The sequence below is a fragment of the Panthera uncia genome, chromosome B4 (genome assembly GCF_023721935.1).
Source record: "Panthera uncia isolate 11264 chromosome B4, Puncia_PCG_1.0, whole genome shotgun sequence".
Lineage (NCBI taxonomy): Eukaryota > Metazoa > Chordata > Mammalia > Carnivora > Felidae > Panthera > Panthera uncia.
Window position 1 is genome coordinate 114893707 of NC_064809.1, and position 13802 is coordinate 114907508.

Sequence of the window (13802 nt, forward strand, 5' to 3'; positions counted from 1 at the left end):
AATAATATTTCTGATTAGAGGGTTCAGCCATCTTCTGTTTTATCAAAATCTCGTGTTAAGCATTTGTTTCATTAAAATCTGTTTTAATAGTTGAAAATGCTGATGTTATTAATAAACTTTTACTTCTAAAGTTAGTGGTGATTTGTTCATGGTGTCTTTACTGTTGTGTAGATTCTAATTATACATTGTTCCTTATAATTACACAAACTAAGATGTTTTCATTTGTGGAACAAAATAAAAATATAAATCTGCTTGTAAAAATGCTTTTAGAGAGAATTTACCCTTCAAATTCTAGTTTACATAGAGAGCTTAACTTAGAGGAAATAATAATCTAAGTCATATAATACAATCTTTCTGCCTTTTTTCCCTTTTGTGTAAAATGGTACTCTTTTTTGCATGGGAAGTTAAGGAAAGTTAGTTTTTAAAATTTTTTCTGAGAATCATTTGATTTTTTTTTCCCTTTCTGGCTTCAGCTTCCAAGTTCCTTCAATGCTGTCTTTGTCGTTGGAGTTCTTCCTTTGTCTAGTGTTCCTTAATTACCTGAGCAGTTTTCTTTATAGACACAGAAGTTTGGACACTTGTACCAGAAACTCTAATTCATTGAGGCTAGGTAGACTTGGGTATATGTAATTTTTAAAAATGGTTGATTCTGTGAAAACTGCATTTTAAAAAGTGATTCTGCACAGCCAGGGTTGAAAACTAGTTGTGCAGATAAGACACCATTAGGATTTTTCTGTTGACCTGGAGGAAGAGGCTAAGCTATAAGAGGCAGTTGCTTCTTAGAGACAATTATGTTTTCCCTTCTTTCCAGTTTTCCTCTCATTTAGGAGTTGAGATTTTGGGAGTGACACAGTGATGACAACCTCCCCAACCCCAACCCCAGGACAGTATGGCTCCTTTATAATGCCATTCCCTAGGTATCAACTTGCTCCCTTTTTCTCTACAGTGAGAACAGTTCATTCCAGTGAGCAATCTCCATTATTTTGACATCTTGGCAGAAGAACCATTTCTAACCACTTAATTAAAGTTCAAGTTTGATTGTTCCTGTAGAATTTGCATTTGCTTTTGGTTCCCGCATGTATTTAAGAATGATCAAATACCATGCTACTATCTGATCTTGAGCAAATTATTGAACATTTTTGTGTCTCCATTTCCTGTAAAGCAAAATGACAATAGTAATCCCATTTCATACAGATGTTGCAAATATTAGAAAGTTTATGTAGATTTCCTAACAATATTTAGCATATAGGAACTGCTCAGTTCATGGTAGTTAAAATAGTCAACAATGAGTAATAGTCTTTGTAGTCTCAGGGAAACAAGTCCTATATTTGTCTTTATTATTATATTTTTTTGAGAACAAACCTAAATATATTTGTAAACTTAGATTCCATGTTTTAAAACTTGAATAGTAACATTTTCATTTGGAAAAGTATTCCTTTTGCCACATCTTTTTTGCTTTCAAAATTTTATTTAAATTCCAGTTAGTTGACATATAGTGTGATAATAGTTTCAGGTGTACAATTTAGTGATTCAACACTTCCATACAACACCCAGTGCTCATCACAAGGGCCACATCTTGATAAAAGAAATTGAATGCCTTGTTAAACAGACTATAGATAATGGGCTCATCTTTCTCCTCTGCAGGTCTCCTGGTACTGCATTTTGGGTTGCAAAGCAGAAGGAAGCTATGGAAAAGTAAGGCTAAACAATAATCATCTCCCAAACTCAGGAGAAGCGGTATGTCAAATTAAAAAAAAAAAAACAACAACAACTTTAAACATCAGGAAATCTTACCCAAAGACTCATTTATGACAATTGAGTGTTTTTCCCTCCTTATAATGTCATTATTTCAGTGAATTTCAATTTAAGTGATAACTAAAATCCAACAGTGAATGCAAAAGCTTTTGTTTTTTATTACGTATAAGGGTTAATCATATTTTTAAAGTCACATTACTTCAATATTCTATACATAACTTGAAATATGTTTTTGTTAACAGATACCAGCTGATGGTAAAAGCATTTTTGAAGTGAAAGGTTTAGAAACAAATGAAAAATATGTCTTTGCAATTGCTGCTTATTCTTCTAATGGGAAGCTTATTGGTGATGCCATTGGGGAGACAACTAAACCAATTCTGGTTTATTCACCTCTTTCTGCTGTTACTACTCGGATGTTCTTGACACAGGTAGAAGAGATTCTGCTAATTTCTTGCATTTTTTTTTTCTGTTGAGCTGTTACTAAGTAATTTCCAATGGGAAAAAAAGTCACAGCAGATGTTTTAAAGCTCCTGTAATACGTATTTTCCATTAGGGCAGGGTAGTCTCATAAAATAAGAATCATTTCTTTCCTTTTTAGTGAATTTGATTTTTATAATAGCATTTTTCCCCTGGATTACAAATGTAACACATGGTAATTTTAGAAATTTAGAAAATATTGAAATGCACAAAGAAGAAAATACATGTTAACTGTTATCCTGTCATCCAGAGTAGCAGTTCTCAACCTGGGGCAATTTTGGCCCCTAGGGGACATTTGTCAATGTCTGGAGACATTTTTGGTTGTCATAACCTAGGAGGGTGCTTCTGGCATCTGGTGGGTAGAGGCCAGGGATGCTGATAAGCACTCTAAATGTAAAGGACAGCCCTCCATAACAAAGAATTACCCAGCCCCAAATGTCAGTAGTACCAAGATTGAGAAACCCTGATCCAGAGGTATCTTTTCATTTGTGTGTGTGTGTATGCCTGTGTACACTTACACACACACACATTTTTATATAAACATATGCATACACACATATGTGTTTGAATTTATGTATAATATCTAATTTTAATTATAGTATATATTATTTTATATCCTGATATTTTCATTTAATATATAATTGACAATTTTTTCATTCCATTAAGTATTCTTCCATAGTATAATTTTTTAATTTTTTTTAATGTTTATTTATTTTTGAGAGAGAAAGAGATAGAGTGTGAGTGGAGGAGGGGCAGAGAGAGAGGGAGACACAGAATCCGAAGCAGGCTCCAGGCTCTGAGCTGTCTGCACAGAGCCTGACATGGGACTCGAACTCAGGAACTGTGAGATCATGACCTGAGCTGAAGTCGGATGCTTAACTGACTGAGCCACCCATGCGCCCTCATAGTATAAATTTTAACAGCTGTATTTTATAACGGTATTGCATCTTTTTTTTTTTTTTTTGATATTGCATCTTTTAATGATATTGCATCTTATAGATAGATCATAGTTTACTTAGTAATCTTTATTGTTGGGCAGTTAGATATTTTCCAGTCTTTTGCTAGTATAAGCAAAGCTGCCTTATACATCTTGGTATATACATCTTTATCTGCATCCACGATTGCTTTTTTGAGATGGATTTACAGAAGTGAAATATCTGGGTTAGTAAAGACACGCAGACCTGAGTTCAGGTTCACACTAGTCATGTAATATTGAGCAAGTAACTTTCATCTGTGAAGTGGGAATAATAATAATAGTAGTTACCTCCCAGATGTATTAGGAGTATTAAATGGAATTATGCATGCCAGATGTTTAACCATAGCAATTACCACACAGTCGGCACTAATAAATATTGTTATTGTTTTTAGTTATGAATATACTCATGAATTAACATATTTGCTGAAATGATTGCCCGTTACCAGTGAATAAGGACACTAGAAAGAGTGACTCATTGACCTAAGTCTCAAGAATCTAATTTTAAGCCTATTGTTGGCTATAGAAATGATGGCTATTTAAAATTTTATCATGTTTCTATTTTGCTATTTTTTTCTCTTAATAGTTGATTAGTATTAGAAGATAAGATCTTAGTGGTATTTTATATTATCATATTTTTCAAAGAAAATTAAATTGAGGGAATTGCTAGGATTTAGCATATCATATTGGCTCATGGTTTTCTGATGTTTTTATTTCTTTGGAATCTAATATATTTCCTAATTTGCAGTGATGGCGTTATTTCAAAGTGAGGAACTGAGTATTTTATCAAGGCCTAATTTTTCTCCAGGGAGGTTTGACTTTTGGGTTTCATTTGGCAGAACCTTCATTGAAAGTTAATAAAACCAACCCCCAGCTATTCTGTTGGAATAACAAGAAGTGTCATGAAGTAATGACCAATGTTTCATTATTGATAATGATATTTACAGTACTGTATTCATTTATGACAGTATCTGAACGTTCTCTCTCATAATGTTAAGTGACTGAAGCAAAATTTTCTTACTTAGTAAACTTAGTAAAACTCTTTAATTTACGGCTCGAGTTTAAGCTTTTAAGTTCCAGCAAGAAAATGTACCTTGCCTTTGGAATTGCAGTCTCTTTTTCCTGACAGTGGTTAGTTTTTAGTTTCAGGATGATTCAGTTCTTTAAAAAACATTATCATATGTATTTTATAGTATGACAGTGACATTTCGCTAAATGCCTATGATTAACTTGGCTTGGAACATTAGGTTGTACTTTCACTCAACACTATTCTATAGACATTAATAAAGTCAGTCGAATCTTTATTAGGTTTCCCCTCAGTGTAGAAAGCTATTAATTTAGGCTATCTGGAAAATTGTTTGAGGAACCTTTATAAACGATATATTTTCTACAGATATTTTCCAATTTCCCCTTCTTTATAGCCTCATTTCTTCTTATTTTTCACCTTTAAGTCAGGAGTGACTAGATAATATGATAGAAAATGTAGAAAATAAGAAACCTAATGAGGAGGACTGTAGGAATTTGGGCAAATTGCCTGGTCTCAATTTCCCAATCTCTAAAATGGATATAAGACCAAATATCTGGATTATTGAACTACTCAATCAGATAATGAGTAGGCACAATGACTTATTGAGAAAAAGAAATCGGGGATGTATTTATTTAAAAACTACTATGTGCCAGGCATTTAAAAATTCATTATTTTTTTTATTACAGTAATGCAGTGAAGTGATACTATTATTTTTAAGTTTATTTATTTATTTTGGGAGAGACAGAGACAGTGCAGGTAGGGAAGGGACAGAGAGAGAGAGGGAGAGAGAATCCCAGCTGTGCTGCCAGTACAGAGCCTGACTCAGGGCTTGAACTCATGAAACCGTGAGATCATGACCTGAGCAGAAACCAAGAGTCAGACACTTAATCGACTGAGCCACCCAGGTGCCCCACAGTGAGATGATACTATTAATTTCATTGTATGGTTTAGGAAACTGAGATGAATTTAATCCTTCCTCTGCCAATCCCATTTTATTTGAGAAAGGGTGTCTAAGGGAAGTCACGTAATTAAGTAACCCAAGGTTACTCGGGTAGCAGGTGATAAGCCTGATGCTTGAACCAGCTCATGCCTTTCTACTGTTCCGTCCAGGTCCAAGAGCCATGTACTCAACCTCTAACCTGGGCCAGGTTCTTCTAGAGCCCACATCTCTGCCATCTCTTCTCTGCTGGGTTGGTGTTGTTCAGTGGGTCTTGATGATCAGTACTGGCAGTAGATTTCAGTGTCGGGAGGTGAATGCTTTGTCAGTATCTCAGTGGTGGCAGGAGAATGAAATTCATACTTTTTTTCACTTTATATATGAATTCATCAAAACTCTTTGATAAATAGAGGTTTGCCTTTTGTCATTGATCAATTACAAATTAAAAGCAATAAAGCTAGCAGGGAAAAGATAGCCATCCCATTTTTTATTTTGTTTTTTTTTTTTTTATTTTAGAGAGAGAGAGAGAGAGAAAGCATGAGCAGGGGAGAGGGGCAGAGGGAGAGAGAGAGAATCTTAAGCAGGCTCCATGCTCTGTGTGGAGCCCGATGCAGGGCTAGATCTCATGATCCTGGGATTATGATCTCACGATCCTGGCATCATGACCTGAACTGAAATCAAGCGTCGGATGCTCAGCTGATTCAGCCACCCAAGCGCCCCTAGTTATCCCATTTTAAAAAGCTCTTTAAGAAGTCTCGACTCTTCTTTTTCCTCTTGTTCTCTAACTGAATATTGCTTCTCTCCCTACTTCGTCTGTTTATTGCTGAATTATTTATTGTCTACTTTGTGCTAGGTTCTGTGCTAGATGTCATCTCTTGTTCCTTTGAACTGTCTCTTTTCTCAATCTCATTACCACAACGTTAACCCATATTTAGGTAATTTTGACTTATGGTTTCAGTTAAGACTATGATTGCAAGTAAGGGAACCAGCCTGACTTAAGGAATGCAATGAGGCCCTGGGAAGGCACTGGACCCCAGGCAGCCTCAGGCCTCATACCTTTGGTTCTCTGTATATGTCTGCTTCTTTTTCTCTAAAGATTGACTTTCTTTCTTTCTTTCTTTCTTTCTTTCTTTCTTTCTTTCTTTTTTAATGTTTATTTATTTATTTTCAGAGAGACAGGGTGCAAGCAAGCATGGGGGAGGGGCAGAGAGAGAGGGAGAGAGAATCCCAAGTAGCCCAGAGCCTAACTCAGGGCCCAATCCCTTAACTGTGAGGTCATGACCTGAATCCAAATCAAGAGTTGGATGCTTAACTGACTGAGCCACCCAGATGCCCCTAAAGACTGACTTTCTTTACTTCTCCATCTCTGAAGGAAAAAATGGCAGCTCCTATATTTTTATATATCCTTCAATTTCAGGTATAAAGAGAGGCTACCTGGTTGCCTCCTAATCTGGATTCCAGATTCCTAGGAAAGAGATTCTGAGTAATCCACCAAATATAATGAATCTGATCTCTTTTTTGATGTTTGACCACTGACTTGTTTTTAAATCTCACCCTCTTTTTCCCTTTGGTTCCATACATAGGCAGTCTGATAGGAGGTCTATGAGCTTACCTTTGGTGCTGACAGGAAATGTAAATCTCCCAGCTGGCAGCAGCTTTCCCCATTCCTACCCCTTCCCACCCCCAAGCACTAATCAAAGCCCAGCCCATTCCTTCCCAGGCCTGCTTGTGCCTGTCCAACATTCCCTGGGAGCCTCTTGTGTGAGTAATAAACTTTCTCTCAAATTCTTCTGGTACATGTAGTGCCATCAGCCTAGACAGCAGAGCCACACTTTGGGTGGGGGTCCATTTTGCTTTGCACAAGGTGCTATAAAGCACACACCTTGGGTCAGGCACTCACCCTGGGCTAGTCAACTGTGTTGTAGTACAATTATTGAATGTCCTCTTCTGTGAATGTAGGAAAATTACCAGGAAAAAAAGATTTTAAATTTTGTTTAACATGTTATTATTGTGTGCTTACTCTGTGCTAGGCAATGCTCCAGGCTAGTGATTATAAACCTTGAGTGCGCATCTTGGAGTGCTTGTTAAACAGATTGTTGTGTCCTACCACCAGAATTTTTTACTCACTAGGTCTGGGGTAGGGCCTGGAATTTTCCATTTCCAACAAGTTCTTAGGTGATGGTTATACTGACGGTCCAGGGACCATACTTCGAGAACCACTGCTCTAAGCAAAGTGAACAAAATGCTATGATAAGAGATAGGTAATAAACAACACAGTAAATAAGTCAATTATCTATGTTACAAGATAAGTTCTATGGAAAGAAAAAGTGGAGTATGTTCTGAGGAATTAGAAGTGTGAGGTGAGAGAAGGGAAAGTAGTTCACAGTATCAAATAGGGTGATCAGGGAAGGCCTCATCTAGAAGGTGAGATTTAAGCAGAGACTTAAAGGAGGCAAGGGAGGGGCTTGCAGGAGAAAGAAAATTCTGCAGAAGGAGCTAGAGCAAAAGCCCTATAGTTTTCAGAGTATTACCTGCTATGTTTGATAAACAGCAAGGAGGCCATTGTGACTGGAGCAGAGAGGTCCATGGAGAATAAAAGAATTGGTTAAAGAGGTAAAAGGTAAGTAGATGGGTGGGTGAACAGAAAAAGACTTCTAGGCCACTGTAAGAACTTTGGCTTTTAAAGTATGGAAAAAGCCCAAATGTCCATCAGCTGATGAATGGACACACACACACACACACACACACACACACACACTGGAATATTACTCGGTGATCAAAAAGAATGAAATCTTGCCATTTGCAACAACGTGGATAGAACTAGAGTGTATTATGTTAAGTGAAATAAGTCAGTCAGAGAAAGATAAATATCCTATGATTCCACTAATGTGGAATTTAAGATACAAAACAAATGAACATATGGGAAGGGAAGCAAAAATAATATAACAACAGAGAGGAAGACAAACCATACGAGACCCTTAAATACAGAGAACAAACTGAAGGCAGCTGGTAGGGTGTTGGGTGGGGGGAAGGGCTAAAGAGTTGAGGGGCATTAAGGAGGGCACTTGTTGGGATGAGCACTGGGTGTTATACGTTAAGTGACGAATTATTGAATTCTATTCCTGAAATCATTATTACACTGTATGTTAACTAACTTGGATTTAAATAAAATCTGTAAGTTCACCATGTTATATCATGGCACTGCTTTGTTAACCCACAAAAAGTTGTGAATTTACAAACCATAGTTTTATCATGGTATCTTTGCTTGTTTTACAATGTCCACTAATTGAATAAATGATATTATTTTTGGAAGAATATGTTTTAAAAGGAAAGAACATCCAATTTTAATTTCACCCAACTCAATTACACGTTAAATTAAAAAAGAAGAATTTTAAAAAAGAACTTTGGCTTTTACTTTGAGTGAAATGAACAACCATTGGAAAGGTTGTTTTTTTTTTATGAGAAGTGGGATGACATAATATGACTTCTGTTTTCAAGGTCTCACCCTGGATGCTGTGTTGGGAATAGACCATAATAGGACAGGGATGGAAGCAGAGGGACCTCTCTATTACTGCAACCCAATGAGAGATGGTGGTAGCTTGGCCAGTGTGATAATAGTTGATGTGGTGAGAAGTGGTCAGATTCTGGATATGTTTTGAAGGAGGAGTTAACAAGAGTTCCTAGTGGAAATAATATAAAGAGAAAAAGAAAAGATGACTCTAAGATGTTTAGTTGACTAACTGGAAGGATAGACTTGACATCAACTGAGTTCAGGAGTGCTGTGGGTGGTATAGATTTGGGGCAGAGGGAAATCAGAAATTCATTTTGAGACATGTTGTGGTAAGATGTTTATTAGATATTCAAGGAGAATTGTTGAATAGTCAGTTAGATATATGAATCTGGAGCATGGGAGAGAGGTCTGGGGAGGAGAAGGATTTGAGATTAGTCATGTGGCACAGCCATGGGGCTGGATTATTCCACTAAGGAAATAAGTGCAGACAGAAGAGAGAAGAGGTCCAAAGACTGAGCCCTGGGACATGCCAGTGTAAAGAGATTGGGGAAAAGAGTAGGAGCTTGCAAAGGCAACTGAAAAGGAATGTGGGGAAGAAAACTGAGTGTGGAGCTTGGGAAGACACATGAGGATCATGTATCAAGGAGCGTCTCTACTGTACTTAATTATTTCATTAGTTTTCTGGTGCTTTTTTCTCTTATTTTACTCTCACCCCATCTAAAATCTGTAAGCTCACCGTCTTATACCATGGCACTGCTCTGTTAACCCACAAAAACTCATGAAGTTACAAACCTTAGTTTTATCATCGTATCTTTTCTCGTTTTACAATGTCCACTAATTGAATAAATGACATTATTTTTAGAAGCATATGTTTTGAAAGGAAAGAACATCCGATTTTAATTTCACCCAACTCAATTACACATCATCTGCTATTAATTTCCATGGTAAGTGTTAGAATTATATGGTGTTTTAGTGACCACCTAGTCCAACTCCCAACTCCTTCATTTGACCAATGCAGCCAGTGAAGTGACCTCATCCACCGCTCTAGGTCTTGGCTCTCCTATTTTTACTGAATATCAGGCTCTGTACAAATTATTTAACTTCTTAATCCCTCAGTTTCCTCATCTGAAAAATAGGAATGACCATAGAGCTCACTTCATAAAAATGAAATGGGGTGTCAATAGAATAATGCATACAAAGTGCTCAGACTAGTACTTGACATCTTTAAGTACTTCCACCTGAGTTTTAAGACCTTCTGAACTCATATCCCATTTTACCTGTCCATCATGTCTTCTGCTTTTCTTCAAATTCTGACCTGTCTTTCCAGTCTCTCCTAAATGTTCTGTGATGATTTTCACTATTGGACCCTTTTCAGGTTCTGTCTCAACTGTGCCCATGTGAACCTTATCCCTGCCTTAGGGTTCAACTCAAGCACAGACTCCTTTTTGAAGCCCTAATTTCTCCTTTTCTAAGCCTCCACAGTTATTATGTTATTCTTTGTAGTTTTTCTGGTGATTTCAGGTGTTTTATGTTTGTAACTTGATTAGAGTTTAATGGCATATAAGGTCATTTTAAGCTTTGAAGAACCTATCCTCACAGTGGTTAGTGCAGAGTAGAAACTTCATGACATTTTACTGGTTGGTTGATTATGAGGGTGGAGTTGGCAGATTGAAAAAGTTCTGGCCCTGTAAATTATTCCTTTGAGTGGACTATATTCTAGCAACATGCCATTTACATACTTACTTAATTTGTTTGTACTTTATATCCTACCTGCTTCCATTAAGAATTTGAAGCAGCACGTAACTTATGTGGTGAGATTTCATATTGTTGTACATATTTGAATAGAATGATTTTAAGGAATATCTTTAAGGAAATATATTCTACCAAAAGAAATAGGTAAGTTGATGATTTTTCTTCTCTCGAGCTTCTATATTTTACCAGTGAAATCAGTTATTTTGCCTAATGTTGAATGTGTCAAATTAAAAGCGTATCATGGCCTTGGAGCACCTGGGTGACTCAGTTGGTTAAGTGTCCAACTTTGGCTCAGGTCATAATCTCACCATTTGTGGCTTCAAGCCCTGCGTTGGGCTCTATGCTGACAGCTGGAGCCTGGAGCCTGCTTTGGATTCTGTGTCTCCCTCTCTCTCTGCCCCTCCCCACTCGCACTCTGTCTCTCTCTCTCTCTCAAAACAAAAACAAAAACAAAACATATCATCGTCTTTTGGAAGCATCTCTGTGTTATTTTTCACTCTTTTCAGCTGTGAACCCTTTGTTGCACAAAAGCTCTGAAAGTGTCAGTCAGAACCAGAAAAGAATGAAGTATATTTCATATTTTGGGTTTGGGAAATCTGATTGTTTCTCTTGGAACAGATTGTTCATTATAACAGTGTCTGTAATAAATGGAGTGCACTGCCGAGATGGATGGAAATGAAATTAATTTGGCTCAGATGTGATCTTTGTTTTGCTTATGAGAATTTGAAACATCCTTACAGAGTTTCAAATTTCCATGCAATTTAGAAATAAAAGAGATTTCAAAATGTGTCTGTCTCCCTTGCCAGTGGCCATCGATACCTTACTGTGGCCCCGTGGAACAAAACAGCAAATGTGAACAACTATGTATGAAATTAGTGTGTGAACAGACCTTATCAGAATTCCTGTTTAAAAGATACATTTCACCAATAAAAATATAATGTATGATAATGTACTTTTTCTTGTAGGTTGCCTATCAGATTGGTAACTATGAGTTGGCTAAGAAGGTTTTCTCACCAGTTTGGGATTATTTTGTTGCTTCACCACATCATGATGAACAATCTGTTATTTGCTTAAGCAATATAATGACTATTACACAGAGAAGGTAATTAGAAATATTCTTTTAAAATATTAATTTGCTTATTGAAAAATATGGATGTTGTATACAAAGCCTATAATTCATTTTCAATTTCATGTTAAGATAGTCAATGTAAAACTATTTTTAATAGGTGTTGTAATAAGCATACACATCCCAAGTTCTTGAGTCCTTGTTAGAAACTTCTTTGCTAGAATAAGAAAAAGCACAGGAGACATTTAGATGCATTCTGAAGTTAAGGTAATGAAGGCTATGGAAAAAAAAATACCAACTACTAATCAAGATAACATCAGTTACACTGGAAAACACAAATATGCTTTGGGGACTTTTGTAACAGAGAACGGTCAGGTTGGGGTTAATAGTTATGGTGTGATGGGTGGACTATTAGGTTTAAAAGACTTTTTCTTTGCTTGAAGAAGTTCCCAGGATTAGACCATCAGGAACTGCAAATAGGTTGGTATGGGTCATATAAAACCACAGGCCATCCTTTGCTTTATAGTTGGTTTTTCTTAAAAGAGCAAAGATTAAGAGCAGCCTCAGAAATGAGCATTGGTGTGATTTTAGGCTGTCTCAACAACAAGTTCAAAAACAACAATCTCCTTTACCTACTTGTTAATAATACCTGAAATTCCTTTCCTAAGAAGACAAAACCCTTTATTCATCAGTTAAAGATAGTGACCTTAAATGCACATGCTGGTAGAGGCAAGGCATTGATAGTGCTTATTCACATAAAAGTAGAATTCCATTCAATGAAACAACTGTAGACTTAGCATTTACCATGTACAAGGATGCTAGGTGTTGTTGTGTAGGATGGATTTGAGAGGCATTTCAGAAGAGGAAGAGACGGGGCTTGGAAGGTTTTATGTGATGTGGGGACAAGAGAATGGAAGTAGTGAAGCTTACTGGGATTGCCGTTGTTACCTGACTGGCAGACCTATGATGGGTACTAGGGGAATGAGAGAGGTGGGATGAGTCTTTGGAGGAGATAATGAATTCGATAGGAAGTATTTTGAGTTTAGTTTTCCAACAGGATGCCTTTGTGGATATGAGATGCCCAGCAGGTAGTTGAATATTTAGTGCTGACACTCAGGAGAGAGGTCAAGGCTAGAGATAGATTGAGAAATTGTCCATGAGGTCATCATTGAAATTTTGACAATGAGTGCTATCTCCCAGGGACTAACTGTTTAGCAGGAAAGATAGAAGCTGGAATTAAATGCTGGGCATTACTTACGTTTAAGAGGCTGAAGCGGGAAATGGAACCAAGGAAGGATACTGAAAATAGTTTGTGCTAGTCTCAGCCTACCAGTAATCAGTGTTGTATCTGAACCAGCCTTTATGGTTCTTATTATGATTGTGAGGCACCCTTCAGCAATAAACATCCAGAAAGTTTGAAAAAAAATAGAGGTTTATTACTTACAGGATCTGGAAATTGCATGGCATAGTTGGGGCCCCACAGCAAGGTCATAGGTGAAGAGAGAGAGAGCCAGCATGGGCCTGGGGTTCTGCTTTTATTGAGGTCCAGGGTGAGTGCCTAGGGTTTCACAGGCTCACTCTTTGTTGTTGAATTTAAAAAGTAAGAGTGGGAATTTAAAACAAGGGAGGAGAAAAAACAGTGGCCCAAATTGTCATTTATCGAAATCCACTAAGATTTCTAAAACAGAGGAGCCTCAGTGAGGGAGGTGGCCTGGCTCTTTAGCTAGTTGTGTGACTGGCAATGTATTTATTCGAGATAGCCATCTTTGAAGTGAATGCCTCTTTGAAGTGGATGCTTTGGCAATCAAAGCTTAAGGCAGACCCTTACATTACAAAAATAAATACATTAAGAAAACCCAACTGTCAGAACTTTTTTGACAAAAAGGAACAGTCCAGGAGGTGAAACTCTGGAAAAGTACATTGTCAAGGAAAGTGAGACCCGGGAGGGACTGGTCAGCAGTGTTAAATGCTAGTGCAAGGTCAGGCAGAGGAGTTGTTCAAAAAGAAATGCTACGGAGAAGTTGGATAGAATAAAAACTAAGAGGAAGCTTTCCCCCCTATATTTTGAGAGAGAGAGAGAGAGAGAGAGAGAGAGAGAGAGAGTGAGCTGGGGAGAGGGGCAGAGGGAAATAGAGAATCTTTTATTTATTTATTTATTTATTTATTTATTTATTTTTTTTAATATATGAAATTTACTGTCAAATTGGTTTCCATACAACACCCAGTGCTCATCCCAAAAGGTGCCCTCCTCAATACCCATCACCCACCCTCCCCTCCCTCCCACCCCCCATCAACCCTCAGTTT

General features: G+C 37.2%; 1 protein-coding gene across 1 annotated transcript in view; it reads left to right on the forward strand.

The window, feature by feature from the left end:
• Positions 1–13802, forward strand: part of CFAP54 (cilia and flagella associated protein 54) — a 289637-nt gene that overhangs the window by 86088 nt on the left and 189747 nt on the right. The window contains exons 21-23 of the mRNA XM_049626709.1: positions 1645–1737; positions 1998–2183; positions 11398–11534. Of these exons, the coding sequence (XP_049482666.1) occupies positions 1645–1737; positions 1998–2183; positions 11398–11534 (416 nt within the window). The remainder of the gene's footprint in view (positions 1–1644; positions 1738–1997; positions 2184–11397; positions 11535–13802) is intronic.